General features: G+C 40.7%; 1 protein-coding gene across 2 annotated transcripts in view; it reads left to right on the top strand.

Annotated features, from left to right (window-relative positions):
- DLG2 (discs large MAGUK scaffold protein 2) overlaps window positions 1–27,434 on the top strand; it is a 1,037,179-nt gene that overhangs the window by 360,154 nt on the left and 649,591 nt on the right. Inside the window, exon 1 of one of the 2 annotated variants that reach the window (XM_050914880.1) lies at window positions 15,555–15,656. The exons of the other annotated variant lie outside the window; for it this stretch is intronic. Within the exon in view, the coding sequence (XP_050770837.1) occupies window positions 15,555–15,656 (102 nt within the window). Of the gene's footprint in view, window positions 1–15,554; window positions 15,657–27,434 lie in introns of those variants that run through there. 2 annotated transcript variants of the gene reach the window in all.

A 27,434-nucleotide genomic window follows, 5' to 3' on the forward strand; every position in this document is an offset into this window, starting at 1 on the left:
ATTGTTAAATCAAGGTAATTTGGCAATCGATCTGAACATTGAGTGTTTGCAGACTTAAAATGTTAAAGCAGTCACAACAGAGTATTCTTTGGCAAACTACAGGTGAGTGGTCAGCAAGATGGTGTTTGATGTTTGAATGTCCCAGAGCAAGACTAAAGCCATGTCCTTTTGAGCAAAGGATTAGTGAGAAGCACCATTCTCCAAATCTGGAGAGCCTGGGTGCCACCTCTCAGCTGGCTCCCTAGGACCTGAATATGACTCCTGCTTAGTATGAGGACTCATTTTGATAAAAATCCACTGTTAGTCTCACTGTGCACATCTTTAGCTTCCCAGCTCATTCCATGGTCCTAGTCCTCTGGCTGTACATATTGCATAAATGTTAATTCACTTTTTGACTGGCTTTTGAAGCCAACCAAGCATACTGGGTCAGGTCCCTGATGGGACGCCACCCTAGAAGTGCTAGAGAAGAAAGTGCACGGTCTGGAAACTACACAGTCCTCCAGCACAATCCCAGAATGTTTTATATCCTCAGACACAGATGTCACAGGAATGCAAAACAGATCTCCATTGTCATGAAAAACACAAGATCAAGTGCTGTGTAGTGTGGATGTGGCCTGTCTGAGTTGTAGGGGAAGAGTCCTGAACAGTTTCAGTACGAGGTATGCTGCATTTCTTAGCTTGAGGTGGATGCAGTTGGACATATATTTTTTTGGAATTGTCTAGAGTATGCCTAGGAATCATAAACTTAACCACAATTTTTTTCCATTGTCCAGACACCAAGTCTCACCTTCATTTAATTATTGAAAATTTAATCTGGATTCTTTCGTTTCTTCCTCAAACCAGTGTCTAGGTAGCAGCAATGTGGCGACCATCACGCCTACAACTCACAAATATCTTAAGAACCTTCTGGGTGACCACAAGTCCATCAGTTCTTTTGGTGAATCCTTTCTGAATTGTAGAGTGTTTCATTTACAATAATTCATTAAATGACTTTCATAGTCACTTATTCCATAACAATACATTAGAAAGAAGAAAAGAGGACATAAAATTCTCTCAATATTCCCATAAAGGAATAATTTACTTAACTGAAAAAAATGTAGTTGAGACTTTAAGTAATGCTGTTCTTTAGAATCGACCCTAATCTCCACCATGAAGTGATAAATGGGTGCTAAAGGCTAAGTAGATTATCCTACGAAAGTCTCCTTGAAAGTAATTTAACAGCTAATCATATGTTAAGGTCAAACATTACCAGTTTCTCATGGGAGAGAAGTAGACATCCCGTTTGATTTTCCTGTTGTGAAACAATTTTAGGAATATGTCCAGATTCAAGGATTCTTCAAATGTCCCCTGAGAAACACCCCTTCTCTGACACTTGCCCTGATTTTGAATTTATCTCAATTTGGTTTGGTCAATATCTATCCCAAGGGCAACAGAGACCTCTCATACTTGGGAGAAATGGGGTACATCATTGTTTTCTTTTTGTTTCACTCACAGAAAAGCCTGGCTATGGCACCTCTACTGCTCCCAAACAATTTTGCAGTATGGTTAAGGTGGAAAGGGTATGGAGCTCTGGGACACCAGGGCACACAAGTGGACTCTGTTCAGTCTCTAGTTCAGTCCATCTTCATTTCTTCAGTCTTCTTAAGCTCTATACTAAAGATCATCTGACAATACTTATCTATTGCACTCAAGCGTGAAGACAATCTAGGATAACTGTCCTGCAAATTTTAAGCAGCTCTGTGAGTAAAGTCTACAGTTAGGCGAAATGATTTGGGCATTCATGGAGGCATAGCTGGCACAACCTATTTTCCATCTTAACTCACTTTTCCACACTCTAAGCTATAGTCATGCCTCAGTGGAATCAAATTTCATAACAAGGAGCTGAACACTATAAAAGGATGTGATTGTATCATGATACCGCTTGAAACCTATTTTTTCTTCTCGTGAATGAAAGCGCTTTCCTTCCAGAGTGGAAAGGAACATATGAATGTAGGCAAGATGATGACTCACAGCTGTAAAATTGCTCACATGCATAACGTTCATGAGCATGAAGGTCTGACTGCAGTCAGTATGTGGCTGCAGTTCTTGTAGACGTGTACAAGCCAGACAGCCGGGGCACCGATAGTGCTTTTGCTGAGGCAGCCCAGAGATGAGCATAGGCTGCAAAACCGACTTGAGCAGCAGTGCAAGGATTTGGGTGGCCAGTCCTCACTGAGTGATGGTTCCTATGTCTATGTTCCTCTCTGTACTGGGGCTTAGCTAACTTATCTTCCCAATTGGCACAGTTTTGTTTGCACTGTAATCCTGACTCTGACTGGTACAGCTATATTTTCTAAGATTTTTGTTAAAAGACACCTTTGAGAAGTATTTTGGTCCAGGCAATATGCAAGTGAGAAGCAAATGAGAGATCATGGCTTTGCAGAGCTGTGAAGTAAGGTAGACGGACAAGGGAGGAAAGGGAAGGAATGGGAGAAGAAGTAGGATACAACTTCATCCCTTTTAACAGAAAATGACAACATTCTTCACCCATTTTCCAGATGAAGGAAGGAAATTGGCAGTTTTCCCTTTATAGGAAGCTTTTAAAATGACATATTTAATAAACAAAGTGACCTTAGAAATCCGGAAAGGAAGAGTGGCATTCTCTGTCTTTGCTGAGGTGGAGGAAGGAGCTGGAAGAGCCTGCCAGGGTTAATGAAGATCAAACAAACCATTCCAGCCAGCAAGATTGTTGTGTAGAAACCACATTAAACTACACAGACTTTTCTGTCACACAGTGAGTTGGTCGAGGCGACGATGCTTGCTTATTTCTTTGTTTATTTATTCAACTTACAAGAGGCTCTGGTCAGCACACTCCCTTAGGGCACATATAATAAAAACAGTACATCAATTAAATAGCGATGTTTACAGCATTGACAGAGTGCCTAACAAAGGACTTTGAATTACTTCAGGCCTGTCCCTTTGGCGAATAGTCAGCTTGTAGCTCTCACACATCTGGAAGGTCTGGAGGAGAAAAAGGCTGCATGAATACGTGGATGTACCTTGAAGCAGAGTTTGAAGGACAACAGGAGCTTCAGCTGTTGTCTTATAGCTGTAAGGGAAGTAAATTCTCCAGTTTGGAGCCCTACATGAGATAAACCTGAGATTTTTAAAGCTATTTATGTACCTACAATCACAAGCAGGCACTAGTGGGTGTTCTTACTTGCCCTGTTTTTTTAATTTTAATTCCAAACTTGTTCAGCCTGCAAGTGAAAATCCCACGAGGTACCAGACTGCATCTATCTAACTTTAAAAATCTGGGCCTTGGTAGACTACTGCTACAGCATTAACAAGTCAGGAGAGAGGCAGCCTCTGAGGTCTCTTTTATAGCTATTTGGTCAAGCACACTTAGAGGTAAAAGTGTTATGTTTATTAAGGGTCTGCTATATAACAAGAATACACCCCGAGGGTAATAAAGAGTAAACTAAACAAACTTCACATACCACTCTGTTAACATCAGCTCCCAGCCATACAGCGTGTCCCACATGTGTCCTGTGTCCCTGTTTCCTACCTGTGTTGCCTATTTTCTCCACTTTGTAAGGCCAATGCAGAGTTAGAGTGGCCAGTGGTCGTGAAAGGATAAATGCCACTCTCAGGACAACTGTCCTATTTCCCCGATGGCAGTTTTTGTAGAGTGGTGGTGGATCCAACCAGGATGCCCCATCTTGTAGTCCTTCAGTTCATGCATACTAAGTGGTCCCTGGACAAGAAAAGTGTTCTTTTCCTTCTCAAACCCCAACTCTCTGCCAACAGGTCCACAGGAATCCATGGGGAGGTGACAGGGAAGGGACCTGTCTAGATACATAAAGAGGAAGCAGAGGGACAAAATCTAATTAAACCTAACTCTAGACTTTTCTCCTTAGATGTCTTTAGACACAAAAGTCAGCATTATCCTAAAGGCTTAGTGATTTGGGGTGCCTCCTTTTTGGATTTTCCAACTTGAAATACCCCTGAGGTTGGCTTTTAAAAACAGCCGTGCACTCTTAGTTACAAGCGGAGTTACAGATGCTCTGCGCTGTCAAAGTCAGTCGGACCTACAGATGTTCTGCACCTACAAAATCAGACCAAAAGCCTTTTGGCTCAGGCACCCTAAAATTGTGAGCTTCTTCTGCGCAAGGTTACATTAGCCCAGCTCAGTTTCTGCACCAATAAAACTGGACGGATGATGTTTAATTGCCTAGCTCAAAGGGGTTTTGCAAAGATCAATTAGCTAATGCCTATAAAGTGCTCTGCTAGTATCTGGCGCAACCGCTGTCGTGGCGTAGCACTACCCTTCCTCGCCATGCTCAGTAGGAGCACTGTTGCTTTAAAAAGGGAGCTTGTCCAAGCTCTCCTCCTCCACTGGATCTAAGATGGATGCTCCTGCTGCAGCACAGCCTGTAAGCAGACTTTGCCCAGCCTGCTTTTTTTGTTTTTCCTGGAAGCTGGCTCCAGACAAGTCAGCTGCACTGCAGACTGAGCAGAAGCAGGAGGGCAGCTCTCCCCAGGTAAGCTACCACTGCCACAAAGCTGCTCATTCCCATACCTGGACGGGGCAGCACCAAGGATGCTGCCATCCTGAGAATTATGGTCCTCTCCGTCCGTGTCTCTAGCTGACTCACAACGGCTCTCAGCCAGGCAAGAGTCAAACAGCTCTGGGCCTCTGCTCTCTTACACTTCTTTCCTGGCTGACTGGCATTAATTTAGTTACCAGGAGGACAGGGAGACTCCTGTTCCCACACCCAAAGCTGATCTCGTGCATGTTCCTTTGCATTAGCATCACCTCCGTGGAGGCACTCCTGAATGACATGGGAGCTGCCTGCAGCACGACGGTCACGAGGCCATGCTGGGGCCCGGCAGCAGACTTTTCACCCTGTGGTGAGAAGGTGGTCTTCAGTCACCGGAGAGAGCTGAGGGATTAGCTCAGAAGGGTTCTGCAGGCTCTTGTAGGCCTGCCACCACCGGGAGCAGTTTAAGCTGCGTTGGCTCCTTTCCCTCAGAAATGCATTGATTTTCCACTAAGGTCCTCTTCTTTGAGGCATTAAAAATGTCATCTTTAGAGGACTACAAGAGAACTCCAATAACTCCCCAAAGTTTAGCTTTATTTCATCTTATTATTCCCATGGACACTTTGGAGGAGACATTCCCTCTGTATAACGTTCATTTTATGAAGGTCTTTCTTTTCCCCTCCCCCGGGTGGTGGAGCATTGGAGGCAGGAGATGTTCCTGACCAATACAGAGCTGGAGGCAACGTGCTTTTCCTTAATGACTTCGATTTACAGGACTGTTTCACCTCGGCCAACAGTAACAGACCCTGCTAGTACTCCCACAACCCCAGAGACAGAGAGCGCTTGTGCAGTGCCAGCGGGGTGGAAAATCCCTGCCCCGACTTTTAAAGGCATTTTAGAAAAAGTGCTGTAAAGGGCCAGCGGTCAGTGCTCACCAGGAAGGAGCAGAATAGCACCGTTGTAATCAGCCCCATGCTTCTCCCTGAACATGCTGCAGCGGAGGGTCGAACGAGGACTGCGAGCATCGAGGGAGCGCCTGTGCCATGAGAGTGCCCAGTCTAGAAGCTCCCGTGAATGAGAGGATTGATAGGATTCCCAGGCAGCCCAGGATTAAACTCTTTCCGCCTCCATCTGTTTTTGTGACCCGCAAGACTTTGCAGTCTGGCTTTTAAATCCATGACGATGGGCATCAGCCCATGGAGTTAGAGAGAAGTTGTTGTCTGTGCCGCAGTATTAAAAACACAAAAGCAACACCCTCCCAGCTTTCACTGGGTAACCTTTCCTTTTCCCACTGTGCAAAACTGATCGGGCTACAGAGCAAGACATACAGGAACAGTTGAGAGGAGAGGAGAAAAAGTCTTTCAGAGGCATTTTTCTTCAATGGCCCCTTGCCGTTATTAGTGGCTCAGCTGGTTGGCATCTCTGTGTGGTTTGGAGTCAAGGGCAGCCCCCTCTCTAAAAAGAAAAAGACGGGCTTTGATGGTTTCCCCTTGTTGACAATGGGTGTTTCCCAAATGTGGGATGGATGCATTTAACAGAGGGATCTGCAATCTCTGTTCCCCAAATTACACCGTCAGGGTCACGTAAGGGGATCCTGTGTGCCTACTGTGTCCAGGACCGACATCCATGGCCCATCCTGAGCACACTGGGGTTAGAAAAGTCAGTAAACAGAAAACCTAAGCAGATGTTATCATGCAGCTGTTTCTGCTATAGTTTTGTTGGAGTTTTGTTGGAAAACTTGCTGTAGAATTTAGCTGTCACCACAATCGCATCTCTTATTTGCTTTCCGCTGACATTGGAGTGAATGAAGTTTAGGGTTTGGTTTTTCTTGGTTAGTTTTTTTTTTTTTTAATGGAATGAGAATATCATAGCTGAAAAGCCATTAAATGCTAAAAGCTGTGAGAATAGTGGCATTTGCCAGAAATGAACACAGAATTTCCAGTTAAGAAAATCTGAGGAAAATCAGTGACAATCTTCCTGACTGCTGAGAACTGCTGGAAAACACTCACTTTTAATGGGAAATGGGAAAAATGGATACATTTATATATAGAAAAATTGTAAAAAAAAAAAAAAATCAAACATCTGGGTAATCGGGACTTCCTTCTCCATATACCAGGGAGAATTTTTGAGCAAAAGAAAATCCTCATACAGGAAACCAAAGGTGTTTTCCTGCTTCTAGCACACGTGGCAACAGCTGCGTTCATCTCTAACATGAAGTGTGTGTCTGATTAGCACTTAGCCAGGGTGCCTGCACCCTTACCCTTAGTAAATCTTAACCATAATAATATGGAGCAAGTAATGTAAGATTTTACAAAATAGGATTTAGTTTTAGGCTTGGTTATTTATTTATTTATTTATTTATTTAGGCTGCCTGAAATCATAGCTTTGTTTAATGACATTTTGCAATCAAGATATCAGACTTTCTTACAAAAAGCTAGTAATGTTGTGAAAATTTCATTTCTCCAAAGTGCCAAAGAGCCCGACCTTCTCGTGAATTGTGATGCATCATTGGTTTTATTTTTACTTCTGCTTTCATCAAGTACTTTTCCTTTAGGCTTATCCTTCCTCTCTAAATAGTAGTACCGTATGACACAAGAAATGAAGGCTGGTTTCTGGTGGTTCCTCCCTGGAGCTGCCAGCAGCAGTCTGAACTTCTCAGTACTAGAGATGGTAGTATAGGCACTGGCTTTCCAATAAAAGCAAATTATGGGAACTGCATTTGAAAATTAATGCCAGGCCTTATGAAACACTTTCAGGAAATGGTCAAGGTAATAATAATGATTTTTTACTTGCTTTTTTATTTGTTTTTGATTTTTTTATTTCTTCTGTCTCCTAACTTTTATTTAGATTGTAACAGCATTTCACCCAGGACTATTAAAAGAGATAGACTCCTTATTTTCCTTCAGCCGGGTATAGTCCCTATCGACTTCCCACCTATATGGGCCATTAATGATCACCAAAATTTGAATTCCATATGATCCAAAGGCAATGAGGTCTAAGCAGTGTATGTATCTTCTCAGTAACCAGAGACACATTTCTTGAAGTGAACTTCCCCTTTGAAACTCTTTCTGGGGATGTAACACTCCGTGCTCCAGCTAGTCTAAATCCCAGGAAGAATTGCTTCCAAGTACTTTTTAATGAAGTCCATATCCTGAGCACCCTGGAATTTGTCGGAGGAATGGCACATAAATAAATGGCCTGAAAGCAATAGCATGAAATACAAATGTGAAGTGTTGCACGTAGGAAGGGATATCCAATTGCACGAATACCAAATGTGTATTGATTAGACAGGCAGCAGAGAAGGATGGGGTTGGGTAGAAATGAATCCCAGAGTGAGCCTCAGTGAAAAATGTGAGGCTATTGCAAAGCTAATGTAAAAAACTTGGGCTATATTTAGAGAATTACTGTAAGCGAGAGATGGAAGGAATTACTCTGCTGGGCAATGTCACGGTTTGGATGCACACTTTGAGAGGGATGGAGAGATTTTAGAGGAAAAGACCAAGGACATTAAGGATTTTATAGTGTGTGAGCTATGGTGAAATTTGAAAGAGTTAAGTAGAACAAGTTGGGATAAACAATGATCATCTTCAAATCTATAAAAGCTGTTGTTTTGATGACTGAGATCTATGAGGCTACAACTTTTCATTATGGAAAAGAGACCAGTTAGAGAGGATACAGCACTGGTTTATAAAATCATGAGTGACATGGAAAGGATGAATAGAAGTTGACTGTTCCTTATTTCTTCCATTGCAACATTTTGAGACAGCTGATAAAGATATCAGGAGTAAGATTCAAAATAAACAAAAAAAGAGACAATGTCATAGGAGAAGTGGAAGGCCTGAGGAACTTCTCACCAAAGGATGTTATGGAAGTAGAAGTTTACATGGATTCAAGGGGAGACTGGAAAATAACTGGAAAATTACTACCAATTATTGTGCTTCCTACTGGGGGAGTCCCACTTGCGCACAGCAGGAAGGATGTGCAAACAGAGCTGGTGACCATGTGTAGGGCTGTGGCCAGGCTTACACCTCTATTCAATGCATATAGTAAATATGTGTATGGTACCATAACTTCAGTGCGTATTGACATAACTGAGCTAGCTAATTTAGTGCTAGCAACAGTGTAGTAACACAAAATTGAGTGTAAGCTAACCCCTCTTCTGCCCCAGCAGTCTGGGTAAATACTGAAACTCGTAGTCCTTGGTGAGCTCTAGCGTGTGGTGGCTAAACTGATCATTTTAAGCTCATTTAAGTACATGTGTATTACACTATAATCACTTGCAGAAATCCGTAGGTCTACATAATGACATTAAAATGGGGCATATATATTCTGAATGTGCTGTGTGCATGTTTTCACTCTGTGTCGGCAGGACCAGGCCTTTACTTCTGTTTAATTTGTCACAGAAAATCTTAAAAATTCTAACACAAGATATAAATAGGAATCTTCAGAAAAGCAGAGCTGTTTTGCAGCTATAGAGGACTGGCAGTAATACACTTGTCTTTTTCCTTCAAGCTGATATTTAATTTGAGTAATTTTTCTCCCCTCTCTCATTTGTATTTTAAATTTATACCTGGCTAAAGAAGTTACTTTAAAAAATTATATGCAGTTGATGACTTTGTAAATGATTTAACAGATTAAAATTATTTTCAGAAGTAATTCAATTTTCCACTAGCTAAAAATGTAAAACTATGCTGGCAATGTGGCACTTTAAAATGTGTAAACACTTATGAACATGAGTACTTTTTGTAAGAGTATTCCTATTAACTTAAAGATCACTGTTTATATGACTGTGTACTTAGAGATATGGACATTTAATTAGAAGGCATTATCTCCGTCTTCAGGTGGAGAGATTGAGTCATATAATGCTTTCCAAGCTGCCTATCACATCTGAATTCTTGATGCATAGGTGTTTTTCAGAGCATCTGAGCTGTCCTCTGCCTATCTATCTGCCTCCATGCTGTGATCTCAAGGTGCTCGAGGAGAACTTTCTATCTCCATGAGTTGTCCGTGCCTTGTCAGCTCTAGGTGAAGCAAAGCAGCTCTCCACCAGCAGGGTCTGCTGTTGGCAGGAACCAACTGGCAACTCATCCCTGTCTATATACAGAGATTTGGGAAAGCCAAGCCAGCTGCCACAAGCCACCATGTGAGATGCAGCAGCTGCTGCTCATGACAGTGGAAGAAGTGGGTCCCAGCAGTCGCAATGGCATCTCGCAGAAGTAGCAAATCTGTCTCTAAACGGATGTCCCTGGGGCTCTCTGTCCCACCTCCACCCCAGTGGCCCTATTCATCTCCTTCTTATGGCAGGACTGGCCCAGATCTAGTCTAGTCCTTGAGCCTTTGAACATATTTGAACCTTGAGTCCTTGAGCCATTTGAACACAATAGAATCCCCATTTCTAAGAGCGGGTGTGAGAATTCAATCTCATATTACCCCTTAGGGCAGGTCCAAACATAGCTTTGCATGAGCTGTGGACAGATCACAAAATAGCAGCTCCTCCATCGAAGTTAGCTGCTCTTGAGCTGATATCCAGTAACTGTAGGGTCTTTCCTGGGCGGGCTGCAATGATGTGCGCTCACAGCCCAGAAGGCCAACTGTATTCTGGGCTGCATCAAAAGAAGTGTGGCCAGCAGGTCGAGGGAGGTGATTCTGCCCCTCTACTCCACTCTGGTGAGACCCCACCTGGAGTACTGCGTCCAGCTCTGGAGCCCTCAGCACAGGAAAGACATGGACCTGTTGGATTGGGTCCAGAGGAGGGCCACAAAAATGATCAGAGGGCTGGAACACCTCTCCTATGAAGAAAGGCTGAGAGAGTTGGGGTTGTTCAGCCTGAAGAAGAGAAGGCTCTGGAGATACTTATAGCAGCTTTCAGTACTTAAAGGGGACCAACAAGAAAGCTGGGAGAGACTTTTTACAAGGGCACATAGTGATAGGACAAGGGGTAATGGTTTTAAACTAAAAGAGGGGAGATTCAGACTAGATATAAGGAAGAAATTTTTTACGATGAGGGTGATGAAACACTGGAACAGGTTGCCCAGAGAGGTGGTAGATGCCCCATCCCTGGATACATTCAAGGTCAGGTTGGACGGGGCTCTGAGCAACCTGATCGAGTTGAAGATGTCCCTGCTCATGCAGGGGGTTGGACTAGATGACCTTTAAAGGTCCCTTCCAGCCCAAACCATTCTATGATTCTATGATAATTGTTCCAAAGGTAGGTGGATTTTCAGGCAAACTAAGCCCAGGCTTCTGATACTCACCAACAGACAAATATCAGCAAAACAAAGGCTTGTCATCTCCATTCTATTCCCCAAAATGACCAGCTCACATAAAGTGTAGACATAGCTGAGGTCCTTGAAATGCCCTAAGTGGAGTCCCTCCAAATGACCGGCTGTGAAAACTTTGGTTTAGACTAGAGGTTTGAGACTGTTTTGTTCTTAAGGAATATGTGACACAGTTGTGTGCAGTCATTTCTATTTTGATGGGGGATCTTTCAAGTTTGTTTTATATTTATATTCTCTGGTTCCTTTTGTATGTGTTGCCTGTGGTGCAACAAGCCTTTTCCCTTTTTCTTTCGTCTAATATGATTCTTTGAGAAGACAACTTCTCTTTAATCACTGTCAGAGACAGGTTTAGTTTATAGGAGGCTTGATTAGCGTACAGGGAGTTCAGAGAAGAGCAACAGAGAAGGTGATTTTGAATTCTAACAAAAGATTAGAAGAAAGTTAACAATGCATATAGCTTGGCCAAGTGTCTATAGACGATCTTGATCTTCTGGTACCTAATGGATGTGGTAAGGGGTTAGAGGAATTTTTAATGGTATAACAATGGAATAAGAAGTTGAGTAGTGAAAACAGGGAAGGGGAAATACACTAATCTGTACTGTAGTACCAAAACTTAAGCAATTTCCTCAACAGAAACAGCAGAGGATTAAGAACAATAAACAATTAGATATCCTAATATAGTCGAGGGTGAATATCTAAAAATTCTTTGTGACTTTCCAGGTCTTTACTTTTATTTTTACCTGTATTGGTCTTCTTGATTCTCACATGATATGTCTGGTGCAGAGCTAAGTATTGCTATTTGAACTAGCTCCAATGCAGGAGGAAGTATATACACATTAGGTGAGGAAGTACCACACAAACATGACCATAATACTTCCAGACATACAATTCAGTTGTCGCAAGTTAATTCATCTATTTCCACATAACAGTGCACTGTGAAAGGCAGACATCATCAGAGAAACTGGAAAGATTTGGTGAAGGTAATTGCCAGAGAGCCTGGTAGAGCAGGAGAAATTTTACTAGCTGAACAGACCAAATGGAAATGATAAGTGGAGCAACAGTTCTTGTTCCTCCCAAATCCAGCAGATGAGGGAGAGAGTAACTTTTGCAAAGACTAAGCTCAGACAGTAGCAGGTGACTTTTATTCACTGGCGGGTTCATTTTACTTGAAGCTTCTGACAATAACCACACTGCAATTTGCTGGGAGTCTCCCTTTTTGCGAACAGCAGAAGAGCTGCACTTCATTGTGGCAGCACAGCGGTTGCAAGCAAGTAGGCTGAATCAGTGCACTCAAGTCCAAAGAAAGGTGGAGGGCTCACAAAACTCAGCGGATCTGCGGACTCCCTTTTTCATACAGTAACACCCACGGTGTATGTTCTTCTGCGTATCCCCTCAGACAGAGCAAAAATGTGGACATAGATTTTCCAAGAACCCTTGCTCCTGTAGTATTACTGTGATTTAAATGCCTTTCCTGGTAATTAGCAATTTACTTCTGTGTCTGTGATGAGTGCTGTTGGAAAAAAAAAAAAGATAGAGGAGGATCTCTGAGCAAATGTTTTCTTATGGCTGTTTTCTATATGTAGTTGTCACTTAATTATAATAAATGTCTCGGCCAATTGCGATATGAGTTATTATTCCAGTCTGTCATTGGAAAGAATCTTCCTTTTCTGATCTTTTCCCAAATGACTGTGCGTCAGGTAACGGTTTTTCACTTGAAAGCAACAATTAGTTTAAGTGTGAAGGGATGTACTTTGTGCGATACTCAGGTGATTGGTGTTTGATGCACCTTAACACTGAAATGAAATCACAGGTGAAACCTCTTCTGGTTGAAAATCTGCAATAGTGTCAGGGACTGGGGAAGAAATGGGAATTTTAATGAACAGATACGTCCTCCCTTTTGAGAGCACGAGCCAGCTGAATGCAGTCAGATCCAAAACATACAAGAGGCTAACTGGCTGCTTTTCTTTCCCTTCTTTGAAATCTGACTTTGGAATTAAATGCAGGTGATTTTAATTAAGGCCTGCAAATATTAATGGGAAATCACATTTGTGTGATTATGAGTCCAGTTTTAAATCAGGACATCGTGTTTAAAACATTGAAAAGTGCAGATGCGATGTGTTCTTATATTAGAAATGCTAATGATTAGGACAGATTGAGAGTGTTACTGATCACTTAAATGTCTAAGATGGGTGGATATTAGAACTGCTAGAACAGTTAAATAGCACAGTTTTCTGGCATTTTGTAGTAGTGTCTCCTAAAAATATTGTCATGCCACCCTCATCCCAAATTAACGCTTCTAAGGCCAGTGATGTAGTGTGCTCACACCTTAAGGTAGCACTGTGATTCATGTTTTAATGATAGTGGCTGCTGGCTGTAACTATGGAATGTATTGTCATGGAAACTACACTTTTCTATATTTACACCAGTGCTGGTTATGCGACAGACAGTACTTGAAAGAAAATCTGTATAATATATAGCTTAATAACGAGACAGGGAAGCTAGGAATAAACAGATCAAAGATTCAGCAATGTTACGGCTGCTGTTTGTCACCATAGTACGTTTCTAAACAGGCTCAGTCCCTGTTTCAGATGATAACTAGCACAGCAAGTCAGAAAGAAGTGCTGCTGCGATGTCACTTTGGACTAACAGGTCAGACAAACTTAAATTATTGATAGCTGATTGATTGGCATCTGCATAGTGAACTCCCATGACACGTAACACTGATGTCCAGGCTGTTAGGAAAAAAATATGAGCTGAGTGAATTGAGGACAGTGGGTTGTAAGAGCGCGTTATTTGCAAGAAACAAATCTTCAGAAATGGAACTGGGTTGTAACTCTAACTGTGGAGCAGTTCTATCTGTCACTTCAATCTAGAAACTACTGTTGTTTTACCGAGCTTGGGCTCTTGTGAGCTCTAAGTTCAAAAAAATAGCGTGAGAAACAATAATCAGAAAATATTATACCAAGCTGAAATTTAGCTACACACAAAAACTGGATAAAAATAAAGTTATTGTATGGTGCAAAAGAAAGAGTAGAATCAAAGCTATTTAAGAGAATGGTTCTTTTACGTTTTTGAACTTTACAAAGTGAGGGTAAGTTATACTGAAGAAATTCTACTTAAAATTTAGATATATACATACATGCAATACACACACACTTATATACATTTACATAAATATAAAATCTTAATAGAGGAGGTCTCCTACATTAGGGTCTGCAGCCTGAGGCAGATCTCTTTAAAAATTCTGTACCATTCATTCTCTATACTGCTTGACCTGGCTGCACACAGAGACCTCCATTTGCCATTTTCTCCATTCTGTTGTATAACAAGTTTTTAGTTCGGGTTTATTACAAAAAACTGTTTCAGTTTTGCCTTAAGAACTCACTCACGATTGCCAGGGAGACAAGCTGCTCTCATTTCTTTAGAAAGAGTTTCTAATTTTATGGGCAGAGCTTAGTGAGTTGCAAAAAAGCAGGGTCAAGTCACTGTGAAACAATTGCTGGGTTTACCTTGCTATCAGCTGTGAAATCGTTGGAAGACATCTCTTTACTTTCTGTATCGTAGCCTTTTCATTTTATATTTGTGTGTCTGCCATGACCGAACCTAAAACTGGAGGATATATTCATCCAACTTTTGATATAAATAATCCTCTTAAAAAGCACAGCTAGCGGTTTGCTCATCCAGATACTTTATTATGCATTTTCAGCTGGTGTTGCTTTAACTGAAGGAACAGCGACAGCTGTAACTGAATCCAAACCAGCGTTATGCTCCCAAACTTCTTTAATTATTGCATTTCTGGAATACAGCAAGCTGTTTGCAGGTTATAGAATAACAGTACTAGCTGGAGTCATTAATTACATTGCCTCAAAAGCAGAGTTTAAAGAGGGCTGCGTTTTAAGCTTCATGCTGGTGCATTTTCCGGGTAACTTCATATCTTTATTCAGTGTCTCCTGCAATCCTTCAACCTGTCTATTTGTAAATTTGTGCCTGGAGAAAGCTCCCATGTGGCAAGCCAGGATTGGATAAATGTTACTTGTATTTCTCTGATTGCAAACTCCCAGCATCTGGGATTTTCAGCTTTGAGTACAGTTTGTTTCACGCTGAGATTCATCTTTTTGGGGAAAGCAAAGGTCATCGCTTCTCCGGAGTTGCGACTGATTTGATTCTTTTTCTTGGGGAGGCGCTGGGAACGGAATCCTTACTGGAATGCATATTGATAAAGGCTGAGGATTCTGGCTTCTTAGATAAGTAATTTTTTTTTTTTTTCTCTTCTCTCCCCACAATGACTATGTATTGCAGCAACTCACTGGCTTTTTACCAAATCAGGAGCTGCAGTATTTTTCTTCCGATGGAATAATTTCAGCCCACTTCAGCTAGCATGACAATCTTATGTGATTGTTATGAGTAGGCGTTTACATCCTTTTACATGCTAATACTGCCACACCTGCTAGTCCCCCTCATTTCCATTTCTCTTTTTTTTTTTCTTTTCTTCCCCCCCCCCCCCTCCCCCCCGATGTAAAAACTAATTTCCCAGAGGAAGGGAAATCCTGAGATCCGTGATCAATGCTGCATCGTTGATTCATCAACAAAGAAGGGGATGGCTGAACGGGACACAGGTAGAGATTCAAGCAGGCTGCTTCTGACCGGCAAGAGAAAAGCTAGCTGTTGAACAGCATATGTTGCCACTCCATGTGCTGTATTAGCTACTTGTTTTTAGCCTTCAGTAGGCTGCCACTACTGCAGCACTAAAGGAATGTGCCCTATTGTTAAAAATCCTGACTGCTTTACACCAATGATTTGCCACTGCAAAGTTGCATGCACCAACAACACTTTATCGTTGATGTTTGGATGCAAGGTAGGATGTGGTTAATGTATTTAAATGCATGCTGTAAATCCTTTGAATATCTGTGCTATTTAATTTCATGTCTGACTAGAGATTTCAGTGCAAATTGCAATACGTTGGCTATAAATTAGGGCTTACAGCTGATACGTTTTAAATGTTAGGAAAAAAATCAGAAGTAAAGCTTTCTTATTTCCCAGGGTTGTACGAGTATAGATTTACATAGGAGAATCTAATGGATTGAGAGTTGATCGTATACTTAGCTAACAGTGCTAAGATTACTAAACCACTACTCTGCCATTTGCCCAGCTTTATTGATTTTGATGTGTATACTGTTATTACAAAAACACAAACCAGCAAGATTGAATGTATTTTTTCCATTTGTATTGCTGACATGGCTTTTAACCATAAGAGCAATACTAAAGTATACAGCCCTGCACTTCTCTGTAAGAAAGAAATAAAGTAAGCTCCTGAACCCATTTTTAAGTCTATAGGAATATCTTTAAATAAGTGTTTTCTTCTAGGGACTAGACAATCATTTAATTTCTCTTTTAAATTTAAATCAAAAGGTGGCGCAGTTAGCCAGAGAAGTTTCTTTTCTGGCTGTGTAATGCAATCCCACCCCAATTTTTTTAACAAAGGTGTTGGATTGGACTATATTTTTCCCCATATACATCCTGACTTGACATTAGAGTATAACCAATGTTGTTTGTTATTTTACTGAAATAATTCAAAAGTGATGGCATGTTTTTAAAACTTATTATCTCTGGGTAAACAAGTTTGGTTCTTGGATCACTGGATCAATCACGATGATTTTACAGGGGGGTTACAGATTTTGTCCCATTCCTTTTCCTTGCTATCCTTTAATACTGGATTATATTAAAAATTGTTCCTTTATGTTTAAATAGAGTAGGAAATAAGCAGTTATATAAAAAATGGTAGTGATAGTAATTATTTTTAAATTATCTGTGTAACTTCTTTAATCCTCAAAAATGGCTAAGCTACAAAAATCAAATTCTAGTTGTACAGTCCACAAACTAGGGAACACAGTATAATTTTCTGAGTTCCTATGTGACAGACTAGCCTAAATAAAATGAAGTAACTTTATGAAATAGGTTATAGATGACCCAATGCTCCCTAAACGTAGTTCAGCTAGAGGTTAATGACAGAGCATCTACCGCTTCATATAATATACTTAAACTAGGTTACAGTCAAACATTTACAAATTATTTGTCTACCTTCTGCTTTTCCTCAAACTACGGCCTGCCTACATCTCTGGTTACTTGAGACTTTCCTGAACTAAAGTTTCTTGTCTGTTCACTTCCATTCTAAATAAGCAAAAATATGTTCTATTAGCGAAAGGGTTATAATTTAATTGCTGTGTCACGATGCCACTAGTGATATAAATAACATCAAGAGTTTAATAGTTTTAAAGCTTTTTTAATTTGCATCTTTTTCATAAGAACAATTCATATTTCTTTTTTATTTTAACTTTAGAAACTTAAAACCTCTTGTTTTCAGGTGTTAAATTCTAATTAATAAAGGTGACTTGTTAGTCAGGGGAAATTAAATGCAAGCCACCCTTCTACAAAGGTAGGCCAGTGGCCTAGGGACTAGTATCCAATTTGTATTCCTGCCTGTAACCATGATTTTCAAAGGATATTCTTTGATACACTTAAGTTCTTTCATGATTTTCAGACCCTGTTAGGAAAAAGCAAGAGAATAAAAATCATAAATTTCAAACTTTTTTTTCCTCCTCTTTCTTTAACGCTTCAGGCTCATTAAGTTAGTCACAGTCAATGTTTTATCTTCTTGTGGTGGTGTATGAACTACTTCTCAAATGAAAAGTGGATGTGTGGGATAGTGATCATTTTCAGAAAGATGAGAAGGAGCATGAGTGAACTGAATTATCTTGGGCTTGTTCAACACATGTCAGATTAGTACCCTTTGATACCACCATCAAGTATACATGAGATATTCTGTATACATACCAGTGTGTCACCTCACTTCAAATACCGTTTTCTCATTTCCATTTGTTCTGCAGCCCATATTTAAAGACATTACTTTTTGCTTTGGACAAATAGGGTTATATTTCTAGATTTATGGGTGCAGATCCATTGTTAACAGGCAAAAAAGTCTGAACAAAAAGTAAGGATGTTTCTTTTTAGGAAATCTTTTAGTTACATGGCATGAAATCATGGATCTAAGCATGCTCATAATATTATGACTTCTACAATCACATGGTTCTTGAACTCGGGAAGGAGAGTAATATACTGGAACGACACTTTATATTCTGGGTGGCAGAGGAGAAAATAGGTCCTCAGAATAGAAGGAGTTTTAAAATATAGATAGTGGAATAGACAACAAAGGAATTCAAAGTTCAGGCAAATATCTCCAAGTGATAAAATAACCAGTTCAGGTTATTAACTAGCTCTTTTCGAAAGGACAGTGCAAGTTACAGGAATACAATATTGCTCACACTCTTGACTTACAGTTTTTGCTTTTAATTTTGTGCCAAATACAGTCTTCTTTTCATATGGGCACAGAAGTGAGTGAGAGAAATGCACCGCATCAGAACCATCACACCCATTTTTATCTGTTCCCAATGCAATAATTTTACAGTCTGCTCACTCCTAACAGGTGGTGCCAGGGAGTTAATTTGGGGGGGCAGGAAGAGGGTGTGCATGTCTTACTACACCATATGTTGCAAAGAAGGCAGTGGAGGAGTCTTAACTGCGCCTGCAGGAAGCTTTCCTTTTCAGCTTGATGTCCTGGACTTTGATAGTTGACCTTGTCCTGGCCCTTTACTTTCAATGATGTCCAGTGTTATGATCCTTGACCTTGAAATTGCAAAGAATTCAGAGCAGTTTAATATGAAAGGCAGGGTAGTGTCTACCTGAAGTGCCACTATCGCAACCTACTTTAACATGTTTAAACGCTTCTCCCATTTCTGGTAGGGAAGTACCAGTGTTTCCATCACAGTGGTACAGAGCTGAAGCAGAAAGGGGATAAGCAGGTTTTAAAATATGGCCCTCAGGTGCCAGGAGGTGTTTTGCAGAACTGTCTTGTTCATAGTCTTGCAGGGCTGGGACGTGAATGTTTATTCCCTGAGTCCTAGAGTTGCTCCACAGCTACTGGAAGATTTGTGTCTGTGGATTAAAGGATGGCTTGTGTGTAAGATAGACCTGCGTTCACAGATCTCCATCGAGAGGAGTGCCAAGGCGTATATCAGATTCTCACTGAAGATGATGAGACTTAAATACACGCTTAAATGTCAGTATGTGCTTACTCACTTTGCTGAATTGGGCTCTGTAATAGTTCATTCAGTATTGCAGAAGAGTTATCTCCCGACTCTTAATATCCTGTTCATTCTGCTCTTATTAGGAGTGCCAGGAAGGGATTTCAGATTGACTGAGATGTCTCTTAAATTACATTTCAGCCACAATTCTGACACCCACATGGAAGTCTTTTTCCATCTTATCTCTTTTACCTTTATATATTGAAACTAGACATTGAGGAGATTCCATTGAAAGATGAGTGACTTCCCTGTTTGTTGACCTTCACCAGGTATTTTGATAAATCCTACTTTCCTTTTGATTTAGGTTTATTTTTATATCTGTCCTAGCATAATTTAAAAGTTGTTTGTTTTTTTTTTTAAAGGGATAAGATATACCTCCCTCTCTTCCCTGTCTCCTTTCTTTCCTCCTAGCACATTTATCACAACCGGTCCTCCAGCACAGTAGCTGATTTGGGTATTTTTTTCCAACTGTTTCTCTGTTTTAGCTGAAATACCCAAATAGTGACCTATTCCAGTATCCAAGGTGAGCATGAAAGTAAAACCACTTGTTTCTTCAGCTGCCAAAACTTCTATGTTTTGCTAACCTGTTGCAATACCGAAGGTTTTGTTATTAAAACAAATAGTAGGGGGTATTACTCGATGTCTTGACATTCATATTTATTATTTTTATCATGATTAAACTACTAGAAAACTACTAGTTTTCTGCACTGGCATTATTAGTCTCTTGAACAAACTCTGGTATGTCACTTAGTTCTTAATCGAGGATAGTCTTTATATTGTCATAGTCTCGACCTGGTTATTGTAAGAAACAGTAACTTGAGACAACAGGAAAATACTTCTCCAACTAGGTATGATACACAGTAGACCATGCTCAAAGCCTTGCATGTTTTACCTTCTTGATGCATCTCCATGAACTCAAGTGGGATTTTACATTTCATGGGACAGTCTGAGGTGGTTTCTGGATGTAACTAGATAGAATATTCATTTGAATTATAAATGAGCTTTTGAATTTAATCTCCCAGCCCTACCCGCATGTCCTGCTTTGTTTTGCATTACAGAGTAGGCTTGGAGTGCACAAACAGGACGCCTTTTGATGAAACTAAGCAGAAAGTTGCACTCCAGGAAGACACCAAGTACTCTGCAAAATCTTACGGGTATTCGGTTTATAAAAACAGATTAGCACTATTTCAAAGTAAAACACAAAACGTATGTGTAATGTTGTGGTTGTGTCCTTCTTACCAGCTCTTCATTCTGTGGATCCATTCCTGCTGCTTGCTGATGTGGACATAACCTCTGACTCCACTGACATATTTCAGTTCTCATTTTTTGGGGGCCAGAACTGGACAGATTTGAAAATATAAATTATTCATGGTCATTCTGACTTCAGTGATCCGTCTATAGAGACTGATATATTGTATAGGGTTCCAGAACTCTCTGAAAGCGTTTAGTGCCTATTCATAGCCAATCAGCAGAGTAAGTCAGCTGGAACGTTGCTGCCACTTGCTATGCATAACATTTGACAGTGGCACTGAGAAACCTACTTACACATATTTCTTGTTAGGCCACTGTGGTGTTAAAATAAAAATGCTCAGCAATAGAAGGAGCTGCAGAAGAGATGCAGGACAGCCACTGGCAAGAATCTTTGAGTATGATCAGTTGTGTCACAGAGGATTTGCACATTAGCGTATAGCGCTCAAGGCAGGAAGAGTTTTCTTCTCTGGCATAGCATCTATGCAAGCTAGACATGAGGTGTAAGCCCAAGCAAATTCAGCTGGCTGTATCTTTTTTTTTCTGTTAGGCATTGTCTAACCCCCTGCACTTTAACACTTCTGGCTTAAGAACAAGTACAAACCCTCCCCAGCAGTTCCCACCCATCATCAATGTGTGTTGGAAAAGATGAACTATACATTGTATTCAAAGGCCGCCAGACCAAACTTTTCCAAGGCCAAAGTAGCAAGTTATAAGGCTGTGGGACCCTGTCAGGAACTCCTCCCAGTACTGAAAAGTTTATAAAGTGGATCCTACTCTTCAGAACTTCTTGTTCCCAACCTTTGAGGAGCATTGCACTGGTGAAGTACTCTGGTATCAGCAGTGAGTAGACTGCAACTTTGTAAGTGATCCTGAGTTTGTTATCTTGAACTCAGCGTGGGTGCTGCAGAAATCAATATTACAGAAGGCACAAGGATGGCAGCAGCCTGAGGAGAGGTAGGAGGCAGCAGCAGGAATATCCAGGTGGGGCAAGTGGAGGAAAGGCACAAGGAAGGATGATGCAGAGACAGCAACTTGGGGGTAGGATGAGAAGACAGTGGCCTGGGCAAGGATCCTGAGCAGGCAAGCAGAAGAGAAAGTAACATTGGTGAGGTCTGGCTAGATTGAAAATGGAAAAAAAAAAAATTGTTAGAGCATGAATCCTCTGAAGCAATGGGCCCATCCCCTCAATCACGTAGGAGTTAAGTCACTGGTTAGGGAATGCAAACAAGCGTTACCATTTCAGTCTTGTTTGGAGTGAGCTCACTCGCTAGCTGTCACTCAGTGGCACTGGCCAACGTCTGGGTGGGCAATGCCCAGGCATTTTTCTAAAAGCATCAAGATCAGATGTTAAAAATATTTTTCCTTGTGTGAGAATACCACGTCTCTTTTTTTTGCCACTGTCCTGCCCACGAGCTCCCTGTACACTGTGAAGAAGATGGGTGGCTGGTAGGAGATTCCCTGAGAAACCACGCCATAACAAATGTGCAGATAGTTTAAATTAAGAAAACAACAATAGAAGTGGCTTTTTAAATAAAGTTTTGGGTTTTGAAAAGTGTATACACTGAAAGAAACTTCTGTTGTAGGTGGGATCTTCAATCCCTACATCGTTTGAATGACTGGCCTTTTTTCCACATTTTGCCAGAATATCTGCTTCTAGCTGCCGTCAGGGGCTAGACACTGCACTGGATGGCCCACGATGCTTGTCCTGCGTGCTTCTGTCATCACAACAAGGGTATTTACTGGTAGCACAGCAATGGAGTCTCTACATCACTCTACGTAAAATTCACCTGAAGCTAAAGGACGCTATGAATACCCTCTGTATTGTACCTTTGATCATATAGCCATGGTGGGAAATGGGTTTCTTTTTTAAGCCAGTAATAAAGCAGAGTTGGTTGTCATGGTTCACAAGCACTGTATTAGAAATATGACAATGAAGTGTACCTATGGAAAAAGTAGAGCAGGAGGCACATAGGTAAGGGTTACTGAATATTTTGAAGGGGAAGTTCAGAGTTTGCTCAAACACTCAATTTTTTAAATACATTTTTGCTTTAAATTATACGTAATAATTACATAAAATGAGGTACTTTCAAATAGAAGTATATAAATACTGGAATGACTTGATGCACAGTTACATGAGCTGCTTGATTTTACAAACTAATTATTGACTAAGAGAAGGCTATATATAGACATTCGTCTTAACTGTAAAAGATGTCATAGAAGAGAATGGTGATAAAGTGTTATATAAATATATTTAAGTGATAATAGCAATAAAACTGAAAACTGTCACTGAACAGTTCTCCTGATCTTTGAAAACTAGATTTTATGTTTCCAGTGTAGCTGTCAGAAATAGTCTCATTATTAAAATACAGTTATTTATTACTTTCACTTTTCTGATTATATTTCCCTCAACTTTAAGCATTTGATATAATATTAATAATCATTAGGGATAGGATTTTTCAAGAAAGCTTAACTGGGGGTTGTGCTGAATGCAATGGAAACCTGAATGGGAAGAAAGATTACTGATGGGATTCCTGTGACTCCCTGTAGAAGTTAATGATCTATAATCCCAGGAGAGAAGGCACAGACTGATCTAATGAAGTATTAAGGCAGTTTGGGCTATTCTTTTGAGTCACTTGGCTATTGAGTGTATTGAGAGTACCATTATGAATCCTTAAGGTAAAAATGGCGCTCTTCACCCAGCTTCAATGAGGAATTGCACCCATTAGCTCAAACGATCCCCACCAAGTTGTACGTGGCCAGAAAGCAGGTTTTCTGGGAAAATGTCTGACTCTCAGTGAAACTGAAAATTTCTGTTTTTTCAATTTTCCCTCAAACGGACATTTCAGAAACCTTGATTCTGAGAATCCTGACACATCATTTTGGGAAGATTTCCTTTAGGAAATGCTCACAGCTGTTCAGTGTAATTAAGATGGAATATGCCAAATATGAATTTTCAGAAATATGTAAGCTGGTGTCAGCACTGAAGTCCACACAAAGAATCACCTGGAGGCTCTCTGTCTATGGCAAGTGTGGTACAGAGCCTATGTCAACACATAGCTGCCTGCAGAAGACAATATAGACACATACAAGGTCACTTTCTTTGCAAGATGTGAGCTCATTCCCTATGGAAACAGACCTGTAACTACAGACCTTGGGCAGGCTGCAAAATTTTTAGAATATACCTAAATTGCTAAGTAAAAGACAGCTAACGAGTATACTCAAGTACTCAAGCATAGTAGATGTAATATAAGGGCCTCAGTCATGATTCCACAAGTAGGAGGTTGAAAAATCTAACAAATGGGGCGGAGACCATAACAGCTCTGTCAGGCTTGGTTCTTCTGGGCCTACCACCACCTCACCTGTGACAGTCCACCTGGAATATAGCCAGGTATATTGTGTTAGAGCTCCAAGCTCAAATCTGTAAGAAACTTGCCTTGGACTCGGCCAAAGGCAAGAGACCCTGTGTCCAACACACAGGGGTACTCCACCCTCGAATACTTCCCACCAGCTTAGCTATATCCACTTACACTTTATTAACTGCAGATCCTGCAAGTAAGAGAGAAGTTTAAATTCAGTGAATTAAAAGGTTGCATACCTATAAAGGCATTTAAATTAGTAATGCATGCTTGTCTAGCATCTTGTAAGACTGGTATATAGCTTATAACGACCACCTGTTAAAGTATGTTAGTCCTGGCACTTACACTGTTTCTGAGAGGTATTGTCAGCTGGCAGTGAGAGGCCTTGAAATTTTTATGTATCCCAGGGATACTCCAGTCTGTATTAAACATGGTTCTACAACAGGATAACCACCTCCATAAAACATTGAGAAAACAGCCGCTGCCAGAGAGGGGTCTGTGGCCTCAATTTAGGATAGGGAACTGGCACAGATTGCCCTGGGAGGTTGTGAGTGCCCCATCCCTGGAAGTGTTCAAGGGCAGGTTGGATGGGACTTTGAGCAACCTGGTCTAGTGGAAGGTGTCCCTGCCCTGGCAGGGGGGGGCGGAACTAGGTGATCTTTAAGGTCCCTTCCAACTCAAACCATTCTATGATTCTATGACTCTATGATTCTAAATCTTTATTTCTATTCCTGGCTTTCACATAGGGTTCCTGTTGTGGCCTGGGGCAAATTGCGCCTTGTGTCTCTTTCTAGAAAATCAAGTTGGTAATACCCACCTCAGAGGAGTATTGAGAATTAATAATTACTGCATGTACGCAGCACTGAAATGAAATGAACAGTGTAAATACAATGTGCCATTGGTTTTAAGGACCAACATAAAGCCATGGTGAGGCTAAGATAGGGGAGGATATAAGTGAAAATAGAATGATATTAGTGAAAATCAAAACATTTCCTCCTCCTTTTTTGCTGTCCAGTCCTCTCCCCACAGTATTTATTTCATGTATAACTTGAAATACTATTGTTCATCTTTTTTTAAAGTTCTTCCTCCAGGTCTGAGCTTTCACATCCCAATTTTTGCCCATAGCAAATTGTTACGGTTGAATTGCAAGTCCCTGGAAAACGGGGTTTGAAAAGAAAGTGCTGACAGGCTCTTATTTCCACCCATCCAAGTAGTGCTACTATCATCTAATTTATTATAAAAAGTTGCTGTAGGGGAGAAGCACTTTCCAGAGCTCTGGTTATTTGTGTTTTTATTTTGCAAAGATTGTTTAAAAATAGTCATAGGATGATGATACATGAGGCAGAAAACAGTCAAACATAAACCTGTTGCAAAGAGGCAAATCAGTAACCGCATCACACAAATTTTGTGACTGTTCAGGAATTCTGGTTAGGCTGTTCGCTAGGAGGGACATTCAGCCCAGTTCAGAGGGCCATATGGCTCTCTTAAACTACACATTAAATCCCAGATTCTGCAGTTTATAATAAATTAAGCAAAGTGCTACAGAGTCCCATCAAATCCAGGACACAACAATCTGCAGAGCTGTGAGTGAAGGTCTTCTCAGTACGGTTAGTAACAGTGTTTTGCACTGTACCTATAAAATAAATAAGATTTATACTTTTCCTACTCATTACTTTCCCTTGCCGTGTTAGTTCTTGCACTTGGATTTCTGGTTCTTGGCTTAAGTAAGGTAATAAATTAGCTGGGTAGGAACTAAACACTTGACAGCATAAGAAAGCATAGTACATTTTTGCACTGGCAAAGTTAACTGAGGACTAATATTCCATACACAATAGTTCGGCTTACAAAATAACCAGGACAATATGTTTTTATAAGACAAAGTTTGGTGATACGTTTTGAAACATGTATTCCTTCCCAGAAAAATTAGGAAAACTCAGGGGAGGAGGGGGAAAGCAGAGAAGGGAGAAGAAGATGACCTAGAAAATGCACTTGCGGATCTAATTTTGTGTGTATGTACGTATTACAGATGAGTCTGTTGCACCTCCTCCCTTAAAGCCCTGGTGTTTTGCACTCTTTACTATATGCATCAACCCCCACGTGAGTTCCAGGCATGCAGCTCTTTAATTTTCCAGCATTAAGGGCATGTCTTTCCAGTGTCTTGAAGTTCGCAGCCTGTAAAGATGTTGGAAGCTAGCAGAGACAGAGGGAAGCGAGGCTTTGTGAGACTAACTTTCAGAGCATTGCAAGATCTGGTTATGAAGAAGGAGCTTTTGTATTAAAAGTGTTATTGTTGTAGGGCCGCTGAGCTTCGCATTTGCTTCCTCAGGTCGGGTACAGCTGTAGGGACAGAGGAGCATCGTCTCCCTCACAAAGCTGAGATTTGAACCTCAGGCTATTGCATCTTGCGCTGGAGCTGGCTTCCTAAAACACAGGTTTAATTTGTTGTCTACGATTGCCTAATCTGTACGGATCCAATGTATAAATCTCTTACTGGTGCTGGATTGCAGCACCTTTTCACAGAGCATTAGCAACTACTACTTCCCCATGTAATTGGAATAAAAATGTTCAGTGTGCTGAAACAGAGAAACAGAGCTACTCTCAAACTAATCCACATTCTGCATGCAAACACCAGCTATTTCTTGACTATTTGTATTCACCAGGAGAGAGAGCATAGGGCTCCATGAGTTAAAAAAGTTTCTGTTATTAAATGAGAATTAGTTGTTCTGTAGTCTGATGATTTTTCTTCTACTGTCTTCAGATTATTCATAAAAGAAAGGAGCCTAGATAGGAATGGGTCAGCTCACATTATAAGAATGTGTACAAAGTAATCACAGAATCATAGAAATGTTGATTGGAAAGGACCTCTATAAATCACCTCATCCAAATTTCACTGAAAGCAGGAGAAATGAGAGGAGATTTAGCATGCAGCCGTACACCTCACTTTGCAGAAGAAACAGTTTGTTTTTTAAGCAGAGCTAGGTGAAATATCTCTTCAGCTGAAACAGAAGGAAATTTGGGAAGCGTGATCCAGTGTTTAAAACAAGGGAGAGGAGGTTAAATGTTCTGAGTGTTACTCCCTGTTCTTCCATTGATCCAACAGAAGATGTGGAGAGTGTCAATTTAGCCCCTTTTGATAAAATTGGGAGTGTTGCCAGGGGCTAGGATGGTTGGGGCTGCTGTTACAGGGGTAGGATTTCACCTTTTGTGCTTCAGTTTCTCTGTTAGTAAAAAAGTTCAGGTAGAGTTTGTGAGACTGTAAGATTGAGATCCTTGAGATACTTAAGTACCAGCCCTCTTGGCTTTTGATGGCAATTAAGCACCTTCTAAGGATCCGACCATGCGGTACTTCGCTTCCTCCAGTGCTTCCTTTATTCAGCCCTATGCCTTATCTCCTACATGGCTTTGCTTTACTTCTCAAATATGCGTATGTGCTTTCTTTGCTGTTGCTGGCTCTCACTTAAAATTCACTGTTAGACCCCAGGTCAGTGGATGTGGTTGAGAAGGAGAATGAAGTTAACAGGGCATTTTTAGAGTAAATGGCAGACAGGAATAGGGAAACATGTCCATACCCTCTCGCATATATGTACATACGCACAAACAGGTCACTAAACTCCACATTTACCTGGTGCATTAGCACTACTCCCACACTTAAATTCTGAAAATTTGTTGACTATAGGCCTTGGATGAGATGGTGGGTGGGTGGGAGAAGTGGAATGTCTGTTTAAGGCTGTAAAGCTGCATTTGAAAGTGTCAAAAATGTTTGTGATACAGAGGTCTATTTGCCATATATAGAAAAAGCACATTGACACATCCCTGAAATTTCTTATGCAAGAGTGAGAAGTCAAACAGGACTTTGAATGGTGCACTAAATAATAACATGATTTGTTG

This window comes from Gymnogyps californianus, chromosome 1, assembly GCF_018139145.2.
Source record: "Gymnogyps californianus isolate 813 chromosome 1, ASM1813914v2, whole genome shotgun sequence".
In the NCBI taxonomy this organism is placed as follows: domain Eukaryota; kingdom Metazoa; phylum Chordata; class Aves; order Accipitriformes; family Cathartidae; genus Gymnogyps; species Gymnogyps californianus.